At 46.1% G+C, this 25256-nt stretch overlaps 2 protein-coding genes across 4 annotated transcripts in view; one reads left to right on the top strand and one right to left on the bottom strand.

Moving 5' to 3' along the window:
- TPGS2 (tubulin polyglutamylase complex subunit 2) overlaps positions 1-22878 on the top strand; it is a 48046-nt gene extending 25168 nt beyond the window's left edge. The window contains exon 8 of the mRNA XM_042831143.1: positions 22625-22878. The gene's annotated coding sequence lies outside the window, so the exon portion shown is untranslated. The remainder of the gene's footprint in view (positions 1-22624) is intronic.
- Positions 1013-22652, bottom strand: LOC122166986 (aquaporin-7-like). 3 transcript variants are annotated; one of them, XM_042831151.1, is made up of 7 exons: positions 22594-22652; positions 10156-10284; positions 7395-7521; positions 5053-5190; positions 4211-4329; positions 2983-3200; positions 1013-2312 (listed from the first exon to the last, which is right to left on the bottom strand). In XM_042831151.1, exons 2-7 carry the CDS (start codon positions 10243-10245, stop codon positions 2153-2155), a joined length of 852 nt encoding a protein of 283 aa, XP_042687085.1. In that variant the 5' UTR covers positions 10246-10284; positions 22594-22652; the 3' UTR covers positions 1013-2152. The 3 variants fall into 3 exon arrangements, with proteins under 3 accessions (XP_042687085.1, XP_042687083.1, XP_042687084.1); XM_042831149.1 differs by lacking the exon at positions 22594-22652 and adding an exon at positions 12537-12887; XM_042831150.1 differs by lacking the exon at positions 22594-22652 and adding an exon at positions 12551-12887.
- Positions 22879-25256: the final 2378 nt, after the last annotated feature.

Genomic DNA, 25256 nt, shown 5'->3' with positions numbered 1-25256 from the left:
CCTTCATTGTCTCCACTTTCTCCTTTTGTGGGAAATGCTGAGCTAGGGCAGCAGAGTCCTGTCAGACAGGAGGACCCCTTGATTTTCTGTACTGGATGTTTTCAGGGTAGAACTGCACTTTAGCACACTGATTTCTGATGTTCAGTTGCATCCATTTCCATTACTTTTATGTGCCAGTTTGTCCATATGCTGAAGCCACCTGGTAGCATGTTTTATGTCTAAGCAGGGAAATAAAAGTCACCATCTCCAAATAAGCGTTGATTATTTAAATAACAGCATTTTTATTTATGAAATGCTCACATAATTACATAAGACCAACCTACCTCACAGGGATGTTGTGAGTCTTTTGCAAGTGTTTGTATGGTCTTCAGGAAGATGAAGCCACCCTGTTAAATGCTTAATAGTATTTTAATAAAGATTTAAATATTTTCCTCCAGAGTCATTGGGTATTTGAAATACCTTTGGGAGCGCATGCAGAAGGATGTACAGTAACAGTAGGGTGCAGGCTGGATTTTTTGTTGTTGTTGTTTTAGTGCACCAGAGAGACTTTCACTGAGAAGGGATAAGTTACACATCTTTTAAGCTGATCCCATCCTGAGCTGCATAGATGAAAAGGCTCAGCTGTGTGACAGCTTTTCTACTTCCATCCTATGTTCACTGGTCAGGATTTCTGCAGTCAGCATCTCTGGCTCTGATACACTTTGCTGGCTTCTAGCACTTACTGCAGCCCACCTTTAATGGAGATTGCTGACAGAAACCACAGGAGTTGCCTGACATCTATCCTCTACCACCACATAAGAAAATCCTCTTGTACTCTTTTGCCCACTTAAGCTGAGGTGCATCTTGTGCCCAGAGTAGCTGCTCTACTAATAAATGGTGAAATCTAATGAGGAAACAGATATGGTACCTACCATCTAATCCCATGCCACAGTAATACAGTAATCCTTTTGGTATTGTGACGTGAATGGCTGTTAAAGCCAGTAAATGCCAGTTTCTGAAATTCTGTGTGACAGTGATGATGAACAGTGCAGAGCCATGTATTGTGTCTCTGTACGTCCAGCCCTTGTACCACAGTCATATTCCTGACATAAAGCATCTCCCAGAAAAGTTTGCCTTATCACCCAGCGCAGAGATAGGCTGATACTGCTGATGGTGTCATACTTTTGGTCCAGTGGTGCTACAGATCTGCAAGTCTACTGCTTGCCCATTTCCTCATTCAGACGTATGTTGCAGAATTGATGCAGGAGTACAGTGGTGTATTCCCATGTTTCTCTAATAATCAAAGTGGAGAATCAAGTTTTTTTGACATTTGGATATGCTGCCACAGAAGTTGTCTGAATCCTCTCATAAGGTTGTAGTTAAAGTCTAATCCATCAGTTGCAATGCATGCGGCTCCATCACACCTGCATAGTGCAAAACATCTAGCCTATTCCAGTGAGGTTATGTTCAGTGAGGAAAACTCTCCAAACTAGTTCTTAATGGGACTGTCCTTGCTCTTCTCTATAGACATTCCAGCCCAGGTTGAAGGGGCCTTTGGCAGCCTGATTTGTTGGTTGGCAAGCCTGCCCATTGCCCTCTGCAGGCGGCTGGAACTAGATGATCTTCAAGGTCCCCTCCAACCTGATTCTCTGTGCTCTGACAAACTGGATAGCAGTTAAGGTGGCAGGTTAGCGAATGGAAAAAAATCTGAGCCTCTGATTCATCAGTGTAATAGCTACAATTTTTTAGCAGAGTATTCCAGATCAAAACTTCTTTGTTTCTGCAACAGTGTAGGTATTCCCTGATTTTCATTTGACTGATTTTTATTCCAGCCATGTTGAATCTTACATGTGATTGCAACTAACTTACAGGCGACTGGACTTCTGCATCTCCAGAATGTGATTTTTGGGAGCAGATTTTTACTCAGAAAGATTGAATAATTTCTTCAGTTCATAAACAGGTCTTGACCTTCTCAGGTGTGCCCAGTGTCTTAGAGACCCTGTTTGTCTGGTTAAGCAGAACAGATTTATATTAAGCTACTCTCTCATTTATTCACTTGCAAGGTGAGAAAAGCATGCACTTCAGCAATGCCATTGCACATGCCCTTACCCACTTGATTAGTCTTCAGCTGTCAATGCACACGTCCACCCAGGATTTGCTGTCAGGATGGCCATCACAAGGTGGCACTTTCAATGATTGTCTGTCCTTTTTCATTTCCATGCTCCAGGACAGGTTGATTGTGAATATCAATTAAGAGTTTGTAGATTAAACCACCAGCAAGACTTCCCAGTGTCGGAGCTACGAGTGGCACCCACCACCAATAATTTCCAGCCCTAAAATGAAACACAGAAGAGGCATCCAGTGAGCCACACAGAAACAGCTGCCCCACTGCTTTGAGGTGAGCTGAGTGCTAGGGCTGAGCTTTGTGAGCAGAGGTGTCTGGTGCCATTTCACACTCTCAACTGTCCAGATGGCTTAGATAAACTCTGGATCCGTCAGTCTAGTAGCTGGAAGGAAGGTAACTTTTGCTTTTGGCCTGGGAAACTGGCTCAGCATGGTCTTCGTGAAAATGAGCAGCTGAGACAGGACAGAGATTCTACTAATGCCTTCACCATGGAAAAAGCTGTGGTGTGAAGCCATCTTAGTAGATTCTGGAAAGTAGAGTAGATACAGACATCTAAATTTAGGAAAGCAATTCAGCACTCCAGCTTCAAGTGCTTGCTTTCTGGTGAGCCAAATCACAGTCTCTCCAGTCACTGCAATGACAGCTCAATCTCTAGCTAAGAGGTGAATTGTTCCTGGTTTCTAAACTGGGACATCCAAATGTCAAGGTGAATCCTATACTGGAGAACTGCATATCCCAGATTTTGTGAACAGGATGCATGGGGCTTCTCTGTGCACAATATTTGCTTTCTGTAAAGGAGTACGCAGGCTCCATGACCATGTTATCTTGGGCATTTCTCATTCCCAGAGAGCTGTACAGTGTGAAACCAGGTCACTCACGTGAAGACATCCATTCCCCAGCCAGCAATTGCTGTGAAGATTCTCGGTGGCAGGTCTCGGGAGGGGTTTATGGCGTAGCCTGTGTTCATTCCCATCCCCATACCGATGCCTAGAACCAGGATACCCGTGAGCAGAGCCTGTGTGCCTTTCAGGGCTCCATTATTTTTCTCATCATGGATGACCAAAATGCCCAAGAACAACATCACCGTCGCTATAAACTGCAGGAGTAGTAAAGGGAAAACAGGTGAGGGGAGAGAGCAGCAAAGGCAGGAGGATCCCACTCAGCAAAGAGAGACTTCCCAGGCTGTCTGAGCAGGTGGGATGATAAGTCATAAGGGGCCCTAGTGTTATTCCTTCCTTATAAGTGACTCTGAAAAAGAGACAAGTCATTTCCCAATGAAAATGTGTCCACATCAACAACAAAAATATTCTAGAACTGACACAAGCTTCTCAGAACTGTCAGCACCCTCCATCTTTCAAGTTAGGTGCATAGGTTATTTAAAGTACTTTTTGTTCAACAGACACAGAACCATAACAAACAAATCACGAGACAAATCTCATCATTCCTGGCAAGACTGATGGATTATATAGCTTGCTGCATCCACCCTGTTAAGAGTGAAGGTAGATAATGGATTCTTATCTGGGAAACAGAATATCGTGTCTGTGACAACACATTGTAGGCAATCATAGATCTGCAGTGCCTAGGACATCAGTGACAGTTGTTTGTATAGAGATGATGACTCCTGTCTCTATCTGCTTCAGAAAATGTCCCTGGAGGACCTTGGACTTGGAGCTTGCAGAGATACTACTAGAGCAGGAACCCTGTAGCTCTTGGTAGCATGTTTTCATTTTCACTTGGTTTCTTGTGTAGCAAGATAACCACACAATCACAGGAGACAGAGCAGTCAGATGGTTATATGCAGGATCTCCAGCTCTCACCATCCTCCTGACTGTCCAGGCACAGCATCCTCAGCTCAGAAACAAAAGAAGAAACCTGTTGATCCCTTGACCCTGACAGTTTACCCCCCTGACCTCATCATTCTGTGCTCTTTCTCAGCTCTCAAGAAGCTTTGGACGCTACCAGTCAGCATCTGCCTGGATGGTGGGCTGCTTGTAGCTTAGGTGGTGACAGTGTCTGCACATGTAGAACTGAGTCCCTTGCCCAGACCTGCTCTAGGACCTGCTACCACCCAACTTTTCCCAACACACCACAGCCGTCCCCACTGACCTCTGAGAAAAAGCTCCCGGATAAGGACATATGGGGAGAAGGGTAAGTGGAGAAGATCGATGCTGTGCCAGTTGGTCCTGTCACTGTAAAATTCCCCTTGGTATAGTCATACAGTGTTTCTAGGAGAGATGAGAATTACAGGAGTAAGGACAGTGGCCAGTACAGAGTTCATCACACATGGCATATTCACAAGTTCACCCACTGCAGTCAGCAAAGACACAAAGAGAGGCAATGAGAGATAGATAGGATGGAATCAACACATCCCTTGAAGGACACAATCTCTGTGATATCTGTCATCACAGACTTTAGCTTGCAGCTGCTTCTTTATGCAGTCCAACTCCCTGTCCCTGCTCAGAGACATGGGATTGGATGCTCTGGGTGCACTGAGTGGCCTCCATTCCCCCCACTTCTCAGAAAGTGAGGCATGCTGGAGCCTACCAGTGTTGGGTCCTCTGCTCATAAACATGAGTTGCTGTCGTATTTTACACAGACCAGAGCTCTAGCTGTAGCTGATTCTTGGTAACACAACTAACAGAAGCCTTTGCAGGCCTTTTGCTGACAAAACGTGTGTTTTTAATCTTTTTCTTAATATATAATTTTTTTACAAAATTACCAGGCTTTGGCAGTGGGAATGCCCTATGCAAAAGGAGAGGTGTTCTCCAGGAATATCCTTCCAGAGATATCTGGGCCTTGCCCTAGCTTTGAGCCATAAATGTCTGGCCCATGATCTAAGAAGTCATGATATCACACTGGGTGCTGTGACAAAAAACATTTTTGATGAACTGTGAGTTGAGATTGAAAAAGTACCCACAGTAACTCCTGTGATACAGACATAACCATACCGTAGTAGAGTCCAAAGACAGTGGCTGCTCCCAGAAAGGAGCCCAGGAACTGGCCAAGCAGATAAGCTGGAAGCTTTCTCCAGGGGAGGTTTCCAAAAATGCAATGTGTGAGTGTGATGGCAGCATTCAGATGAGCTCCTGCAAAACCACAAAGGAGAGATACATTGGCCCTGTTGCTCCTAATTTGGAGCATGCCCCATACCTGACATCCCAGAGCTTGCTCCAAAACAGCAAGCACCAAGACTCTACCAGGGCAGGGTCTCCCTCCTATATAAATGCAAAACTGACTCCTTTCCTTTGGCAGCTGAGAGATGCAGGGAGGGAGTCCTTAGAGTCCTTTCTTTTGGAGTTAGACATCCACAGATTGCATCCAGAGAGTCAGTCATCTCACCTGTCAAAGGCAGCTTTCTTGGTCCTCTCCTACAGGAACGTCCTTGGTTCAACTTAAAGAGATCCCAAACCTTAGAGTCATCACGCCCAGGCTATAGGTAGGTGCGCTGTACTGTATCTCAAACCATGAAAAAAAAGCCTTCTGAAAACATCTGAAAATGTCTGATCCTGACAGAGCAGATCTCTCCAGCTGATGTGGAGCTGTGGGCCGATAACACATTTGGCAGCAAGGTAATGAGGCAGTGGGGAAACAAACCGCAGAATTGATCACATTTGCAAAGCAAATTCTGCATGAGGTTGTCAGCAGGGACTTACATCTCAAAATCATTGCAGCAAGGAGTGAATAGAATGATCAGTTTTGTGGACCATGGTTACAGCCATGGGTCTGAAGCAGACACTGTCCTTCCATTGTAGGGGACCGGACTGCATTTCCTTACGACTTCCAACATTTAGCTTTCTCCTCCCACGGATTTGGAAAGGGGTAAGATCCAGACTAACACCACATCATCAAAATGCAGGACGGAGTGAGGTAAAGTGCATTACCACCTGCTGCCATCCCACAGCTGCAAGAGAAATTGGGGGAGATCTCTTTTCCTTCAAACTTCTCTGGTCCTCTATGTGGATGACCAGCCACTTCAGGGGTCACAAGAAGCATCTTGTGATATAAATGAAGCCAAATCGCAATGTCAAGGAGCCCTTACTGGCCCCGGAGCTACCCTTCTACTGGCTGATCTGAGACCTCTCCTCCTTTGCTTAGCTCACTTCTCCCAGTGTGTCTCCACAGCTTCTTAGGGAGACTTAAAGTTGACTCTCTGCACAGAAAAAAGATTTCTTTCAAAGCCATCCCTAGTCTTAGACACCTCTGTGTCCTTGGACACCTCTGTGATCCAGAGTTCAAGAACAAAGACTTACTTGCCTTAATTTTCTGCCCACTAGAGCCCTTAATCACTTAACTTGGTGCAAATGAATGCAGAAATTGCACAAGTCAAAGGTAATGCTCTGTCATGTGAGAGATATCACCCTATGGCCCCGAAACACCACTTCCTGAAACACCACCCCCTGAGTTTGCAGGGGGGTGCCTAGTGTGGCTGATAAGGAGAAAATTTCCATACTATTCCTTGTTGCAACATCAACAATAAGCTTTCACTTACAATAAATGATTTACTTCCCCATGGGTCATGTTGGCAGCATGCTTCCAGATCTCCTTATCTCTCAGGCCACGTTCTGATGGCGTAACCCAAGTGCCTAACATGGGCACTGCTGAAATGTGACTCTGCTGACTGCAAGGGAGGGGATGGCTGCATCTCTGCCATTCTCCTGCCCCACTTGCCTCTGCCCATCCCCACCGGTGAGCGGGAAGTCCCAAGAATACCCAACACACGTCCTGCCCTGCTTTGGCAGAGCCCTGAGGGAACAATGGGCCTTAATTCCTCTCGCGAACAATGTGGGAACAACTTTCTCTGCAGTGCCCCTTCTCTTCAACCCCAGAACACTCTGGGTGCTTGGCTGCCCTGCCCTGTTTAATCTTCAAACCGGGCAGCCCTGTAATCCTGGCTCTGACAGCCAAGTTTTGCAGAAGAGCTGCAGGAGCCTCACCTGGACCATCATCCCATCTCTCCAAGCCCGTGAAGCGCGTTTGGAGTCAGCAGACTGTCAGTACACAAGGACTGCCCTTTCCCTGCTGCTCTTGACCTGGCTGTGCATTGTGACCCCCTCGGTGCTGCCTCTCCACCAAGGTCTTGGCTGTGATCACTGGATCACGAGGCTGACCCCATGACAGCTACGGTTCATCACACCTGTTCTGCTCTTCTCTGGGGCTGAAGGATTGAATTTTTTGCAGGAGAGGCCAGAGCTCCACCATGCTGTGTCATCAATTACTGCTCTGCAAGCACTCCTGCTGCCCCTGGCACCGGGGCCTTTAGAGACATAGAGATTATGCTCAAGTGCCTTACCAGAGATGCCTCCAGCTGCATGGATCCCCATGGTGACCCCAATGCCAAATCCCAAATTGATGCTCAGGTACTGCCCGAATTCTCCTTTTCCTAATACAACTTGTGCCACAGAGGATAAGCCCAAGACCTAGTGCATAGAAAATAAAGGGAAAGGGGTGTTAAAGTAATGTTATTGCAATAGTGGATTGGGTGTCCTTGTAGCTTTTTCTGCAATACCGATTATCCTTCAAAAATGGGAAGAATTTAAGGTGCCCATGGTCAGATCAAGTGAAAATGACCCGTTCTCTCCAAAAACTGAGCAGGAGATTGGGTACCCCTTACTGCTGCATATTCCATCATACTAAAGCAGATGCTCTGGTCTTCATTTGGTATTAGGACCCAGATATAGCTTCTATGGTGCACACATGGTGGCAAACTGTGCTTGCAGCACAAGGGATATGAGCGTGGGGACCTTCACCACAGCCACCCCAAAACATGGCCCCTGCCATATGAACGGAGGGTGGGCAAGTTCTTGTCATCTTTCCTTTCCTGGTGTGCAGTTTATTGACCAAAAAGAGTAGTTCAGGAAACACACAGCTGTTTGCCAAACTCAACTCTAATTTTGGTAACCTGTTTCAGCCAAAAACTAGGACATTAATTCCAGTTGAAGTTTTTGACACAAATACTGCTCAGTTTGAAAACAACTAGTTCCAATATTTTTGTAGTGACTAAAAGGAAGCTGGAAAAGAAATGAAAAAGAAATGCAAACATTCTCCAGCAGGAAAGGACATATTAAGAAATTGCTCTGGCCTTAGGATAAATTCTGTTTCACTCATTCATTGAGGTTGGAAAAATCAATTCTTGCACAGTTCTAATATTCAAATCTGGAGAAAGACAAAGCTTCTCTTGAGGTCTCTGCATCTGCAACCTCTCAGAACTTTAAAAGCATGCCCTGTACCATCTAACTTCTGCTCTGTCCTGTCCTGCTTTGATCTGAATCTTTACTGACTGCCGTGCATGGATTCAAATTTTATCTCATGTGTCTGCTCTCCCTTTCAGACATCTCCCAAATCTGCTGCCTCCCAGAAACTCTGCTCTTATCTTTCTTGTATACACAGACCACGCTGTGTTCTGCATGAAGCTGCAGCCTCAGTGTGGGACCTTCTCTCAGCCTGCCTCAGCAAAACCCCAAAATGTAGTATCCTTGATGTCCCTCAGCAACTGCAAAATCATTACAAAAACTCTGCCAACCCATTTCTAAGTTTTTCCAAAGCCAGATCTGGAAGCCAAATGCACAAAGCTCTGTTTTGGCAGGATGGTATGCAGTCAAGGAGGGCAAGGCGGGAGCCCTGGCTATTAGAGCTCAACAACACTACCCTGGGAAAAAAATAACAAATAAAAGCACAGGACAGAGAACCTATTTTTCAGCACAGACCCAAACCTCTGGTCACCTGTTCTCATAGACACAAAGTAGGAGTTTTTCCTGCCTCTCCATTCTTCATACCATTTACTCCCTGCATTGTTCCCTCCTTTAGGAAAATCACTTGTTCACTAAGAGTCCTTGTCTGTATACCATCCTCCCAACAAAACCCAGCCAGGAGTCCAAGAGATGCAACCAGCACATTTCCAGCTGCAACGAGGGCCCTGGAGTTGCTGAAGGGTCAGATGCTGGATGCTGCATTCAGATGCTGGATGCTGCTTGTCACCAGTCCTTGATGGGACAGTGTGCAGTATACCTCCTCCTGCTCTGTTCCCTTATGGGGCTCAGTGAGGAAAGAGCTAGCACTGGTTGAAAGCTCCAAAATCTCCCTTGGACTGTCCTAGTGCAAGTGATACTTTCCTCCCTACACTGAATGCCCTGGCAGGGTCCCTCAGACCTATTCTTTATGACCAGGGGTGTCCAGCCATCAAAAAAAAGAAAGGGAGTGGAAAGGCAAATGCTTTGTTCAGCTCAGCTGGCCAGTCACGGGAGTCTGTAGTCTAACTTCCAAAGTGTGTAAAACTACCTGTGTGGCAGGAGTGAACTTCAAGGGGCAGGACATGCAGTAAGATGTGATGAGAAGAAAGCATCCTTTGCACACACAGTTGTTGCCAATGGAAACAAGAAATGACATCTGTAAGGACAGGTGTGTCTGAGGGCCCCCATGCTCACACTAATCTTATCTGTCTCCTGTGCAAATGTCCTAAAGCATGAGATGTTTGGATTATCCCTCATCCTCCATCTGGCCCAAAGTGCTGCTTTCGAACTAGAAGTGCTACAGGTGAAGCACAGGTGGGTAAATCAGCACCAGGCCTTTGCAGAGAGGGGATCTTGTTCTGCTGTGTTGTTCCAGTGTACAAAGGTTCTAAACTTGGTAGGCACGTCACTGCTAACAGAGATCAATTCTGACTGCAAAGCCTCACCCCTGCCTTCCTCACCCTCTTCCCCTCTGCACCTCCAAGCAGCCCAAAAGCTCAAAACCACTTTTTTGGTGTGCAACAAATGCCTCAAGCAAAAGGAGAGGTTCTGTATGATTTGGGATAAGCACCATCCATTTGCCAGCATGTAACAACTATAAGCAGAATCCTGGCTGCAGGCCACATGCTGCAGGCCACCCCATCCTTTCCAGCGTGCTTTAAAGAAAAGCATCAGCATCATCTGCAGCACCAGCAGAGAGTAATAGCCTGTTGCTGAGCAGCCCTGAGGATGTGATAGGAAGTATCAGGTCTTACAGCTTTCTGCTGCAAATGCTGCCCTCACTCATGCTGCACAAACACACATCTGGGCACACCTCCTCCTTACCATCAGCACGTACATCCCCAGTGCTTCTGCCAGCAGCTCCCTGACGGAGCTGCTATGGATTGTCAGCATCTTCTGAATCTTCTCCAGCATTTTTCTCTCTGGATCCAGCCTGCAGCTGTACAGAAGGTCCTGTTGAGACAGCACAGCTCATTGCACTGAGCTGTTACCCTTTGAAACTTGGCACCCTCCCTTCACCCCAGACACCTTCATTCATTTGGTTAAAGATGAACAAGCCAATGAAGTAGCTGCAAGCTTCAAAGCTTCCACACACAAACACCATCCTTTTAAAACTAGATGGTGAGCATGCATTGTTTCTGCCAGCAGAGTGCTGCAATCTCTTGAGTCTCTGCCCATCTTCCAAGCAGTGGAGCTGTAGATTGGTGTGCTCCTAAGGCCAATCTCTTTCTCCATAGCCTTACAATCATAGAGTCAAAGAATCACCACACTTGGGAAAGACCTGCAGGGTCATACAGTCCAACTGTCTGCCTGCCATGAATATTTCCCCACTGCACCATGTCCCATAGTACAACATCTAAACGTTTCTTGAACACCTCCAGGGACAGTGCTGAACAGGAACTGCGGTGATGATTTGCACTATAACCCCCTAGCCAATGGTTTGGTGCCATTTTCCTTAACAGGATGGATTAGGTCCATTTGCTGGTGCTTGGCAGGGTGGCTTGATGCATGCCCAGCCTGCGGTGAGGATGCCTGGTGCTGATGTGCAGCTCTGCCTGTGTTTGGGCAAAGCACAACACCTTGGGTGTTGCGCCAGGTTGAACATTTGCTCTCCCTGTGCATACCCTGTGCTGTGCCTAACTTCTGGTTGGTGTTCTCCACTTTTCTCTTAACCTGCAGCTTCTCAGTGTCTTTCTGTAAGCTATGCTCCAGAAGAGCCAGAGGCAGCTGCCCTGATGGGGACACAGGGCTCAGCCCTCACTGTCCTCTCTGCAGTAACACACTGCAAAGGTTCATGATCTATTCTCTCCCTTGTAGGACTGAGCATCTGTAAGAAAGAACCTGGGAAGCTGTTTCTCCTCTCACCTCTGCAGGTCATTGGCTTGCAGCGGGGAGGGGTCCTATGTACTGGAGTAAGCCCTGCAGATTTCACAGCATTTCTCAGATGGAAGAGGGTCAAGTCAGTTCATACCCACAGCCAGACCTGCAATTTCACTTCTGACTCCTGAATTGTTCTTCAAGCAGACTCCTTCCACTTATGTAGCAAGACAGCTGCTACATTTCTGAAAAGTTTTTCTCTTTTATTCAAGCCTTAACTATAGGCGTCTGTATATTCTAATTCATGCTGAAAAATGAGGAAATGTTTTCTGGGAATGCTGGTCTCCCATGGACTTGGACTGGTTATCAGAGAAAAAAAGCAAAGTTTGGTGTAGTGATAGTATTTACAGCACTCTCACTGAAACTGCCAGCAAACCCACTAGAATTCCAGCATGCTTCTGGACTGGCATCACCAATCACAGTGGCACTGGATGTGCCTCTCACACTGCCTGCTCTCTTACACGATTCGTTCCACAAGATGGCATTGAGGCATTAATTTTTCACCTAGAAGTGTTCAGACGAGTTCCTCTGTCAGATGCTGAATATGCAAGAATGTTTTAGTTTTGTTTTGTTCTGTTTGAATACATTTGCATACATCAAATGAAGGTAGTCTGCTAATGAAATGAAAATAATGAAACCTTTCTGCAAGTGCTATAGGGCAGAGTATCATCACACAAAACCAAAATGTGTGAAACTGGACCTGTCAGCCTCCACTTTACCATGAGCAGAGAAGAACAGCTCCAAAAGGCAGTCCATCCCCACCTAGAATAAGCATCTCAGGCCAAATCTGTGAGTCAGACCAGCAGCTGGCATCCCTTGTTGTCCGCAGTGGGGACCCTGCAGAGGTGCACAGCACCAGGAGAGATGGGCTGCCCCAGCTATGTGCACCCAGCTGAGGCGACTTGGTGAGTCAGCCAAAGGCTGGGAGCAGATCTGCAGTCACCCAGCCTGGCTTGTTCATGTTTGCCTGACTTTACTCACCTGTGGGGCTGGCAAGGGGCTCTAGGGTCATCAAAAACCCCCCTACCAGTATGAACACCACCTCTTCCCTTTCATGACCTGACTTGTCTCGTTTCAGCTGTAAGGACTTTTTGTCCCTACTTCTGGTGGAAGCCTTTTACCAGACCTTGATATCATGAACATTACAGTTTCTTCAAACTTCCAGCCAAATTCTCAAAATCATGTTCCAACCATGTTCATGCACTAGCATTAGCCCAACACAGTCATGAGTTAACTCTTCTTACAAGGTACCATCCTATAAGGTTTTCCTGTACGTTTTATCAGAACAGAATGCTCCCTCTCAGCTCCCTTCTGCTCCTGATACTTACCTTGAGTCACTCACCTGTTCAAACTTCACTCAGCGTTGACTCTATGAAGATGTACAAAGTTTTCCATCATGCATTAAGCCATCACTTGCTAACGTAAATACATTTCCTTCCCTAGGGCAGGTACTCTTCCAGCACTAGTAATATAGATCTCAGTTTGGAAAGGAAAGTCTCAGCAGAGCATTTTGGTACAGCCAAAGGCCCACTTTTAGTACTGGTGTTGACACAAATCATGCTGAAAAGCCAGGATATACACTCCCCTGGTTTGGATGAGTCCCCATAAACTCCAGAGCTGTCACACTTCCACAAGGAGAAACTCCTCTCGCTTGGTTTGAAAGTGCACATTTCCTCTGTGCTCAGGAGCTCATTTATCTCTTAATTGTGCTAATCAGCAGCTGGAACACTGCCAGTCAATTGGACCTGCTGGTGGAGTATTAACTTCTCCCCAGAGAATGAAAGGAGCCTGGCACATAGCACAACAGAGGAGCTCCCCACAGTGGATGAGAACATCTTACTACTGCACCAGACTAAGGGAAGGTGCCAGGATTAGCCCTGGCACCAAGACTTCTCCAGGCACCTTTAGGAATCAAGGCAGGATCCCAATGGGAAGGGGCTGCTGGGCCATTTTTCCATGACTGCATCCAGGCTGCGTGCACACTGCATCAAAGGAAGGCCAAAAGTTGAACCAGGTTCCATGACCTCAGGAAAGCTGAATTAGGCATGGCCAGGTCTCAGAGAAACTTGTACAACACTGGTACTACCTGAGCTGTGACAGCTACCTCTTGACATACCCTGAAGCACCGTCATTTTATGGTCTCCCATCTAATGTTTAGGGCTCATCTCCTCCTCTGCAGATAGCAGACACTGAGACAGCTGGTATTGATCTCTCAGCAGATGGCTTTACTCTCCAAATATTAGCAGTGTTCCTACCTCCAGGACACCAGTCTCCATGGCCTTCCATGTAGCATCCACCTCCCACGCCATTACCCCTTGCCCTACAGCTGGCTGAAGGTTCATCACCCGCACTTGCCATCAGCACACCCATGCCTTCTGCACCAGGTGTACCAAGGAATGCCATAATCTCCAGAAAGGGACTTTTCCAATCAGTTCCCCGTGAGGCACAGCCCACTTCCAACTCCTCCCCATTCATTGCTTTCCCCACTGCAGTTTGTGACTTCCACTCAAGGTGCAATCATTACCCAACAGGTCAATGACACATGGCCTGTTTCCATTCTCATCATGGGCCCCTTTGTATAAAACTAGAACAGGTCTTACCATGCTAGGCAGGGCTGAGAACTGAAGACAGAGGAATGTGGCTGTATGTGAGTGGGAACTTGCTCCAGTGTGCAGCCCTTCTCCTCACTCTTTGAGAGAATGGTGCCAGGGGGTCAGAGCCTCCGTGCCCCAGACTGCTAAAGCTCACTCATCCAGACATAATCTGCAGGATGGTTGTGTCAGCAGAAGAGGAATTATTTGACTGCCACTGATCTTCAAGGAGTGAGTATGGCTGTCTGGGAAGGAGTAGCTTGGAGTTCTGCTCACCCACTTGTTGGGCAACAAAGCAGAGATCATCAAGGTTCTGTCCCCGCCCTGCTTAACCCTCTGCTATGGTGGGCCACCATCCCCTTCTGCTCTCTGTCAGGCTTTTCAGACAGAGCTGAGTCATTTTTACATGCTGTAGGGCATGGTGATTTGTGTGACCACACAGGTTTCCTCCTGGACAAAGCCTTTGACACCCCATGTTTTAACAGAGAGAGAAATCAGGGTACAGGGACACCTGTACCAGTGGTATCGTGATACCATCAGTGATGACCACGGGAGACTTAGGTAGGACTTCAGCCGAGGTCATGCCAAATAATCTCCTGCTGTCATCCCCCAGTCACTGCTCATGCTTTACACACACCTGTGGGCACCGTATCCCCCCAGCCTGTTCAGAGTCAGGCTCACATCATGTCCCTATATGTGCCATCAGCCCCTGCTCACCCTGGTCCCACTGCAGTGTTTCCCCTAGCCCCATGGGGAGAGCTGTGAGCTCTGAGGATTCAGACACTCCTGCTGAGCTTTCAGCTCAGTTCTGTTTTCAATCTGAAGATAATCTGAAGCAGGAAAACCACAAGGTTCACAGGTCATCATAGTGCTGGAGATAAGAGGAACCTGGCTTTTTCCTATGAATGCCCATGCTCTGAAAGACAGAGATTAAAGGTGAAAAGATGCAGGCTGAGGAAGAAACTCACTGAACTGAATGAGGAGTGAGAAATAACTGGTGTTGTCCATCAGAGCCCACATTGCAGCTCAGATTTTAAGCATTTAGGAGTAAGATCATGCTGACCTATGCCCAAAGAAACTGAACTCATTTTGCAGGACTACTCAATTTCAAATGGGGATAACTTCTGGTTTCTTCTGCCAAAGGCTGTATTTCATTTGGGGATAGAGAAATGAGAGTTTCTGTAACTAATTTTCATGTATAAAATACACTGTAAAGTGCTGGGAGGTGGCAGGATGGCATGTAGGCAGAGTCTCATGGATTCTGGTTATGCTCAGCTCTGAGGAATTTGCAGTTCAATTAGAAACTGAAGATTAGACTGCGAGAGAAGAAGGAACCAATTTGTTTTGAAGTCAGACCTAAATGCAGCTTAGTCCTAACAGCCCTAGGCCCCTTATTGCCAGCAGCAGAAAATGTTAGCCTTTATCACACCCACCAGAGTGTCAAACACCATCCAGTGCCAGCATGACTCACACCAGTAGCAAGCAATGCCTGCCACCAGGGATCTGTCTTTATTATCTCCATAGGGATGGAATGCCTGGGAAATGGGTGGCCAAGGTGGCCTTCTCACATCTGCCCCAGCCTGGAGGGCTGCTGGCAGCACAGACGTGAAGGAATCCGAAGGAAACCCCCGATAAGCTCTTACTATCACAGTGAGGAGATGCCACAAATTCCTTGAAGACATGCACAAATCCCCTTGGACTCTGCCCAGCTTCTCCCAGTACCCCAAGGTGCTCTGCAGGCATTGTAAAGCAGTGGAGGTCTGGCTCTATATTGGCCTAATCCCATCATCCTTATGCCTTTTCCTTGCCCTTTGGCTGCTCTCATGCTCTTTTGGGAGACAGAAAAGTAGAGCCAGATATGATGAATCCGCATGGTTTACCATCAGTCTACATGAAAATGCATTTACTCAGAGAAAGCCATAGAAGCTGGAAGAATAAGTTATTTGTCCTGACTCACATAGTTTCCCCGCACAAGTCCTACACAGCAGCAAAATTGACAGCTCCACAAACCAGTCCTCACTGAGCAAAGGCACCAACATGCCGTCTGCTCTACAAAGCACAGGGAGTGCACAGCAGCCATTGCATGCAGCACAGGTATTCCCTGCCCATGGCAAATAATAAAGATTGTCTTTTTTGTCCCAATTTGTTTTTGCACGCACAGGCCCACACACATTCATATTAGATATTTCCTAGTGAAGAAGTAACTGTTGCATTACTACCTTTGCAATTTTAACTGCATAGGAATCTTCCTGAGGTCAAAATATTGATTTATAAACTCATGAGACAGGCAGAGGCTTTGTTCCCCTCTCCTGGTGTGTACGTGTGACAGTTGTCTGGAGCCATCTAAGGGTGGGTTTATGCAGATGTGATGGGCACCTGATCCCAACACAGCCTTCAGGTCTGCCACAAGGCCAGCACAATGCCAAACCACAGTGGGTCTGTGAGCCTATAGATATCAATTCTTCACCCTGAAAATTAATGTGTCAAACTGCAAGATGAGCCACAGCAATGCCTGGCTGGAGCTTTCACCTCCAAGAGCAGCTGCTCCAATTCCTACAGTCTACCACAAAATGTAATGCTATGCTAACATGGTTTTGCCTACTTACCTTGAGGCTACTGAACAAAAAGCTCAAACTGCTTTTTGTGCTGTGGGATTTGCAGTCAATGTGCACAAGTCCTTGCTACATGTCATGGATGCAAAAAAAAAAAAAAATAAAAAAAAAAAAAAAAGAAAGGAAAAAAGAAAAAGACCAAAAGATTGTTACACAAAGTCATGGAGGGAAAAATCCATCATGGGCTGTTAAACACACGTGCTCCTCTGCTGGTCTCTAAGTTGTGAACTACTGGAGATTATAAAATAACTCCAGGAAAATACTTTTTTTTTTTTCTATTCATACATTCTCTTTCCATCATATGTAAGAACTACTTCATGAGTACAACCAGCCTGTATGACCACTGCCCCGCTGACTCTGGTGCCCATTGGAAAAGGCTGTCCATCACTCTGGTCACAGGAACAGAAGATCAACATCTTTTATTAGCATGCTGTTGAATCGCTGAGTTGACCTCAGGAGTCAATTTGAGAAATTGAAAAACCAGCATCAGTCTTGGACAGTCACTTCTCCCTGCCTGGTTCCCCTTTTCCAGCGGGTGACCACTCCACCTCATTCAGAATCAGCTTGTGGGGAGCAGAAAAGACATTCAGATAGGGACAGGGAAGAGAGCTGCTTCACAGCTGCGTGATTCTCATGGAAGCACCTGCCCTAGCTTTGTCCCATCAGCTTCTGCCATCAGCTTCACCATATTGCTCTCTTCTCTCCAGCACATTGCCTCATCATAGTGAGGCCAGTGGACAAAGGCCTCTGAGGAGCAGATGTGACCATGCTTCCAACAATGCAGCAGGTCAGGCCAGCAGAGAAGCTTCTTCCAGTAGCCACAGCACTTACTGTAATGCCTAGGGCAGTGCAACAATTCAATGGCATTTTAGATACAGTGAAGGTTGGAGCCATTGGAGAGGGTCCAGAGGAGAGCCACAGAGATGATCAGGGGGCTGGAGCACCTCCCCTATGCAGACAGGCTGAGGGAGTTGGGCTTGTTCAGCCTGGAGAAGAGAAGGCTGCGGGGTGACCTCATTGCAGCCTATCAATACCTGAAGGGAACCTACACCCACGAGGGGAGTAAACTCTTCAAAAGGGCTGACAACAGCAGGACTAGGGGAAATGGATCCAAGTTGAAGGAGGGAAGATTTAGGTTGGATGTTAGGGGGAAGTTCTTTACAAGGAGAGTGGTTAGGCCCTGGAACGGGCTGCCCAGGGAGGTTGTGGATGCCCCGTCCTTGGATGTGTTTAAGGCCAGGTTGGACGGGGTCCTGGGCAACCTGATCTGAATGTGGATGTTTGGTGGCCCTGCCAGGCAGGGGGGTTGGATCTACATGATCCTTGAGGTCCCTTCCAACCCGGGTGATTCTGTGATTCTGTGATTCTGTGATTCTGTGATTCTGTGAAAAGAAGATTACAAAAAGTAGGGGAATCAACTTTTTACTTGGGTAGACAGTGATAGGACAAGGGGAAATGGTTTTAAGCTCCAGGAGGGAATATTTAGGTTGGATATAAGGGGGAAGTTCTTTACTACAAGACCAGTGAGATGCTGGAACAGTCTGCCAGGAGAGTTTGTGGATGCCCCATCCCTGGAGGTGTTCAAGGCCAGGTTGGGTGGGGCCCTGGGCAATGTGGGGCCCTGCCTGTGGCAGGGGGTTGGAACTTGACAATCCTTGGAGTTCCTTCTAACCCATGCCATTCTGTGATTCTATGATTCTATGAAAATTTTAGAAGAGGGAGAACTATTGCACTGTCTGGAATCTCTCCTCCCTGCCCCAGAGCTGGAGGAAGTCACATTGCATGCATCATTTAAAAGCAACCAAGAAGCAAAAACAACTTGAAAACTCACCATGGGGAATAATCATGCCCTAGTTTAGGGCAGTAAATAACTGACTTGTTCTTGTTCCTCTCATATTTTATTGCCTCTGGCATTTGTACAGTACTTCACAGGCGAAAGCAGCCTAATACAGCAGAGAGCATGTGCAGGCACCATTTCCCCACCTGCACTTGTCCCTTCTGCACAGCCCCAGGATGAGAACAATCTCTCCTTATCATCTTTCACAGAATCACAGAATTGTAGGGATTGGAAGGGACCTCCAGAGATCATCGAGTCCAACCCCCTGCCAAAGCAGGTTCCCTACAGCAGGTCGCACAGGTAGGCATCCAGGCAGGTCTTGAACATCTCCAGAGGAGGAGACTCCACCACCTCCCTGGGCAGCGGGTGCCAGCGCTCCAGTCTTTTCAGTCCTCCACCAGCATCTACCTTAGAAGAAACAAAGGGAAAATCTTACGACTGGCAATTTGGTGAGATGAAATATTTTTATCATATATAGGTCGTCTGGGAGAGATGCCTAAGCTCAAGATGATCTGTTTTGGACACAGCTGGGTTCTGAAGACATGTTTCTTCAAACATGCTTTTTACACTCCATTTAGTTATTTGCATCATACAACCACACCACATTCATTGGATCCTGAGTGGTTTGGAAGTACCACTAAAATATCTATCACAAATGCCTTTTTCCCATCAGCAACAACGTGATGAAAGAACTCCTTCCCTGATCAGCATCAGTGCAGAACGAGAAATGAACCAGCACTGACAAAAACATGTTTTGTTCTATGTTGTCAGCATTGAGGAAAAAGTATGTTCATAATTTGCGTTTGTTGATTCAGACTTGCTAACAGGATAACTAAATCAAGACGAAGAAACGGAGGTTAATACGTCATAATCACCTTTAAGTTCTCAATAGGCCAACCCTAATCTGTGCCCCAGGGTCAAAGTCTAAAGTATTCTGTCTTCACGTCTGCATTAGTAACTCATAAGGTGTAATACAAACCAAATAGACATCTCTTTCTTAGAATGAAGATGTATCCTTTGCTAAAGCCGTCCTGACACTTGGGGCTTTCTCCCTGCCAGCTGGCAGCCCACAGCCTGGGAGAAAACTCCACATCCCATAGATGTTTCCTCCACTGTCAGCTGGTGTGGTGACCTGGATGACCACCAGTCATTATCTTACACAACGAAGACATCGCTCCCACGCTCATTGAACCGCCCAACCATGTGTCTGTCTGAGAGCACTGCATCCCTCCCCAGGTGCTGTCAGCACTTTCTACAGTACTCACTTTTCATCAGAGGTTTCCCTTTCAAGCACTGACCTGTCCTGCCCAATCAGTCCTGCTCAGCTTTCAGCACCTGATACCATCATAAGCCAAGAGAAACGTAAGCAAAGGATAGAAACAGCGGATAGAGATCTAAAATAGGCAATTACACATACAGCAATGCTATGTTATGCACAAAGGTGCATGAAATATGTTCAGGAAAAAAAAATCTAGGTAGATAGGAGAGTTGCTTAGAGCCCAGGATATTATCAGATCTGGAAAAAATGCCGTGTGAATGCACCGCTGGAGAATCAGTCAGTGGCTGTGTACAGAAAATACCATAAAGCTGGCTGTTGTACTCTCTCTGGCATACAGTATCATTTCATGGCTTCTGTAAATGATTGACCAATGTGACGCGGGCCTTGCATGACAGTTACCAGACTCACTACCCTGTTCCAGTCCAGTCCCTCCTCACACCCTTCTCCTCTTTAATAAAACGATAAAAAATCTTTTTCAGATCATCACTGGAGAGCAAATGAAGGCACTCTGAAAAACATTTACATACTTCCTCCTGAGTTGCTTTCTGGCCAACCTGCTGGCACTGTTGTGCAGTAGCTGCCACTGTTGTGGCACAAGGAAGGACAATAAATGTGACAGATCCATCAGAATTGTGCCTGCCCCACTCCTTCAGGTTCTGGAGCAGAGCACTACAGCTTCCAGCGTTTAGGAACTTAGCAGGTGGAGATCTGCAGATCAGGACAGCAGTGCTGTAACCAAAACAGCAGGGAGAGGTCCTGGGTCACAGAGGGCTTGTAAATCACATCTGGTGCCTTCAGCCCCCACTGGGAGCCAGTAGCCAGACCACAGAGATCCTGCAGCGCTGCTGTCATTCACTGCACACACAGCAGCTCAGCACACAAGCCTTGGCTGCCCAGTGCTGCAGGATGAGGCCCTGCTCTTTGGCCTGGTTTCCAAAGGCAGGGACCTTCACAGCAGGACGCCTGAGCCTTGTCACATCAGCCTCTCAGCCCATGTCCATGTCCTGCTATGTGTACATCTGACACTGGCTGGGAAGCCAGGCCACGTCCAGAAGCAAAGATAGGGGACATGTATTTCACACATACGAATCAAACTGCTGCAAAGACCTCCTTGCCATCTGCAGGCTGAACCAGCCTGCTGCCACTGGGAAATGTTGTTCAGACAAGTTAGGCTGGAAAGCACCTTGGTGTTCTGTGCACAGATTTTCTACATTTGTAGAAGAGAAGTCTGAGACAAACACACACACACACACACACACACACAAAGGCCCACAAAATGAAAACACACACCAAAAAAAACCCACAAAAGTGAAGGAGTGATCATCACAAATCTTGTGACTGAGATTCTTCAACCTTCCTTCTCTCTACTAGCATAAGGGCATAAAGGCACCTAACAGAATTTGTGACTGGACAGAGGATCTGCTCTCTTCCTTCGTATCATCCTTTTTCAAACTGGTTGAAACAAGCTCTTTGAAGCAATGAGGAACTCTCCTAATTCCTCTGTAGGTCTGCTGCAGTCAAGCAGAGCCTAGAGGTACTGCGATAATAACCACCTGTGATGACGTGAATTACACCAAGGAGGAAGTGCAGAAAGATATTTGCACCCATTACAAGTGAATGAACATAAGCAGCATGAGATGAGCTCTTGGTCTTAGCATATTGCAGGAGCCACAGTGTACTCCAGGAAGTGTGCTGCTGTGGGTTTGGGCTCTGGGGAAGGTCCCTTACACAGCCCCTCCTGATGGCACATGCTATCCCCTCACAGTTTTACTGCGCAATCCCATGAGGTGATTACCACTAAGTGAGATCTCCAGGCTCCTTGGCACTCCATCAAATTGCCATCCCAGACCTCACTGAACTCAGATCGTTCTGGAGAGCTTCTCTTGCCTATCAGTCATGCTGCTGTGCACTCACAAGCTGTTTTCAAGGACTTTGGTTTGCCAGTTTTATCAGTCCTGATATTGTCACCAATGATTACATATTGCAGTGAACCATGATCTCCTTTGCTGCACAGATCTCAGAGAATCAATGAGAAATTTTGAAGAAACTTGCACTATTCAGAGTCTTGTGTACCATGAGGGTCTGAACCCAGCAGCTCCAAATCAGACTTTTGCTCTTCACAATTCAGAAACTGCCGGTAATATTTTATGATGCTCCTTCATGGAGCAGAGGATATGCTAGTGGGAAAAGGCATCTTCCATCCTCCACCTCAAACATAGCACTCCAAGACATCACTCCCAAAATAGCTCAATGCTTACACAGGCATGGATAAGCTTGACCATGCTGGGCACTCCCTGAACCCTGGGTTGCCAAGAACAACATTATGTTCTGCTGCTGTTTTCCCATACGATAGAAAATCACCTTAATTCCTTGTTTCAAAGGATCCTGACAGCAGGAGCCCAAACTATCTAAAGAGAGCATCTGTGGCAGGATGAAGGCTGTCCTCGACAATCTCTCCTCTAGTACCTTTGAGCAGTGAACTCTTTCCCCTTGTGTAAAAGGAAGAGTCTGTGTGGGGGCAGCCACACTGCAAACTTACCCCAGAGCTAACAGCTATCAAGAACCTTACTACTTTCTGCTGTACCTCCCTGAGCATAAAAGGAGAGCCCTGCATGTGCATCTGCATGTGCATTTCTGTGAAAAAGCAAGGGAGAGACCAACTCAGTCCAATGAAGAGATTGTGGACAAAATCATTTCATTAAAAACATTTTGCTCCCCTCAGCTGAATGAGAACTAAACATAACAGCTGTTGTTTAATGAATTCCTGGTAATACATAGATATTATGCTGATAAGCACCAAAATAGCAAAGGAGAGGAAGAAAAACGATGTTAGCTACACAGAAGGCAAGTCAGAGCTTAATGTAATTTAAGAACATCCTGGTTTCCACCTTTTCATTTATGGGGGTATTTACAGTAATGTGTATAGCAGTGAAGCATTTTAATGGCATTTTGAGGCAGTAAAAGCTTTGGGAAGGTGACATTTATTTCACCGCCGTCCCTGGAGACTGGAGAGAGCCACATCATACGTAAATTTCAAAACATGGCCTGCAAAGAAATAAATCATACCTGTTTCAAGTCTCTGGTTTTCTTTCACCAGGACACGGGGAAGACACGAGCAAAACACCATCCCATCCTTCCCACGCGCACCACAGCACCGGGCTCGTCCCTTATTCCCAGCTCCAAGAGGTGGCAGCACCGCTCCTGCCTTCAGGAACCTGTTGCAGCGTGGGACTGGAGCTTCGTCCTGCCCTGCGAACGCGAGGAGAGCAAGGGCACGCTGATCCCCTCGGACAACCGCATCTCGAACAGAGCCAGCCCTTGCAGCGAGCACAGCGAAGCACAAGGTGTGCTACGGGGAAGGTGTATTAAACAGAACTTCTTTTGCATTTGCATCTGGCTTATTTTTCATGTTAATGCAAGTGGGGAAAACACTTTCTGGGGTTGAACTGAGCTTCCCAAGGGGAAGCTTGCCAGCACTGCCCATCACAAGCACCTCTGAAAAAATATTAGCAGCGCTGATTCTCTTCTGACATCTGTGAGACTGAAAGCTGAAGGCAAAGATACAAATGTGTCGAATAATAAAGACAAGTAGGAATTAAGGAATATAATCATTGTTTCAAAGACCAAAAAAATTACGGGGAAAAAAAAAAAAATTAGAGAACCAGAAAAAGAATCCTGAGTCCTGGAAACAAAATACATCCTTTCAAAGAGACACTTCTCAGTTCAACTTTCGAGTGGCGAGACTGTCGCTGGAGAAAGCTAACAGTGAAGTACATGTCAGCAGGTTCATTTTCTCTCCTACCCATGAGAAACAGCAACAGACCCGAAAGAGTGTCCAAACATGAAAACAGCATTAAAAAAAGCCAAAACAACAGCAAAAACAACAACAACAGAGGGAGATTAGGTAGTAGTAAATGGATTGTTATTATTATTGAGGTTTTTCTATGTTAGTCTGGATTATAAGTATTAGTATTACTTTAACTGGGCTAGTAATGAGTTTATTATGTTTAGATTGCATTAAGATTTCAATTAAGCTAATAGTAAGTTTCTGAATCTGTGAGAGTGTAATGTTTTTCTCCTTGCCCGTAACATTGTTTCCGCACAGCAGGAGAGTAGTCAGAAACCACTTGCAGTGCTGAGGAAGCCTTTCCACACAGTGATTTCAAAGACATAGATGACTTCCACCCAAATCCTTCCCTTTCAAGTCTACCCATTTCTGCTTTTTTCTACCCAGTTTACCTGTCTGAGGATGCATAGGGCAACTTTTACTCACAAGAAAGACACCAACATCAGATAGTTGGCTTCAAGAGCCAAAATTTTGGACAGTTAAACCAACGTATTAAGAACTGAAACTATTCAGAATGCTCCTTCTGGGCCTTTTCCAGTCATCACTTTACACAAACTTATCAATTACTTCCAATATGTATCTACACGTGCATATGCACACCCATCACTTCTTTGGCTTTGTCAGAGTTTAGCCCTTAGTTCATCCAAAGTGAGCTGTCTCACAAGCTCTTTTTCCTCTCTGAGAGCTGTAAGCTGAAATTACTGGCAAGGGAGGAATCACTTAATACATAGGGAAGTGCAGTGCTTGCTGTCTTTGACCAACCTCCAGTTAGTACAGGTTCAGAGTTCTTCTTTGAGAATGTAGCTTTGACCCAGGAACTCAAGGTACCACTTGAGACGCTTCTGCTTGGTACCCAGGGACTTGAACGGGGCATTCAGCAGGCTAGTCTGAAAGCAGCACTAGCTACTGGAACCCGTATCTGCTCTGCAAAACCACCCGAATTTCTGGCCTTGGATGAGGCACATTGTTCTACTTCAGTCCTTCTACTCTCCTCTTTGGCTGTTTTCATTTTTAATAAATTCACCAAGTTATTTTTCAACTTCTTTGGACCACAGCCTCCATTTCACTAACATCTAACCTGCCAAGAATGTGAGGTCATGATTTCTGCCTGCAGTCACTGCATTTCTCCACAAGACACATCCAAAAAATAGCTTCTATCCCACCTTCTGCTAATTTCTGTTGTACCATTTTATTGTCTCTTGCTGAATCCACCAGCCTGCTCCTCCTCTAGCTCCTAGAGAGTCAAGTGATGCTGTATAAGGAATTTAATAACATAAAGTAGTATTTTGAATTTTCTTTAAATAAGTAAAATATAATGATAATAGTAATCACCAGAAGCCCAAAGCCATTGGTTGCTTTATATCTTAGTGGCATAGCATAACAAAGTCGTATGATCACTAAATTACTTATTAGCTGCTTACTAAAATCAGATTTCTTAAAATTGCCAACAGAAATGAGAATATGAGGAAGGAAAAATGTACAAGGTATCTTTGTTAGAGGCTCACTACAGACAAACTGCAAGAGGAGGCATCCTTATGTTTTCAAGCCTACTCTTCAGTGTAGGAGAAAACAACTCTCTTGAGCCAAGACAGAGATGGAAGTCCATGTTTTACAACCTATTTCCAAATCTGAGTTGAACAGATTGTAAGAAAACTTAATTTACAATAAAATAACAGGAACAAGTTAGAAAAGAATTTCCTCCTACCATCTAATCTAACCTAAATCTCCACTCTTTTTGTTTAAAGCCATTCTCCTTGCCCTATCATTATCAGATCATGTAAAAAGTCCCTTCAAGTATGAGAAGGGATACATATTTACTGGGAATGCAACACATACACCTCGGTGATCCCATCAATCCTTCCCCTTCTATTCCGGACTCTCC

This window comes from Centrocercus urophasianus, unplaced genomic scaffold (assembly GCF_019232065.1).
Source record: "Centrocercus urophasianus isolate 14NV4802_14NV808 unplaced genomic scaffold, USGS_Curo_1.0 seq_35, whole genome shotgun sequence".
Taxonomy (NCBI): domain Eukaryota; kingdom Metazoa; phylum Chordata; class Aves; order Galliformes; family Phasianidae; genus Centrocercus; species Centrocercus urophasianus.
Note: the sequence above shows the minus strand (reverse complement) of the source record. Positions and strands in the feature narration are given on the sequence as shown.

What these genes read in the sequence shown, in the direction of transcription:
- LOC122166986 (XM_042831151.1), bottom strand. Translation starts at nt 10,245, where the DNA reads ATGCTGGAGAAGATTCAGAAGATGCTGACAATCCATAGCAGCTCCGTC. An exon ending in TGCAGCTGGAGGCATCTCTG is followed by an intron (nt 5,191 to 7,394) that starts GTAAGGCACTTG and finishes GTGGTTTTGCAG; the next exon opens with GAGCTCATCTGAATGCTGCC. An exon ending in CCGGGAGCTTTTTCTCAGAG is followed by an intron (nt 3,201 to 4,210) that starts GTCAGTGGGGAC and finishes CTACTCCTGCAG; the next exon opens with TTTATAGCGACGGTGATGTT.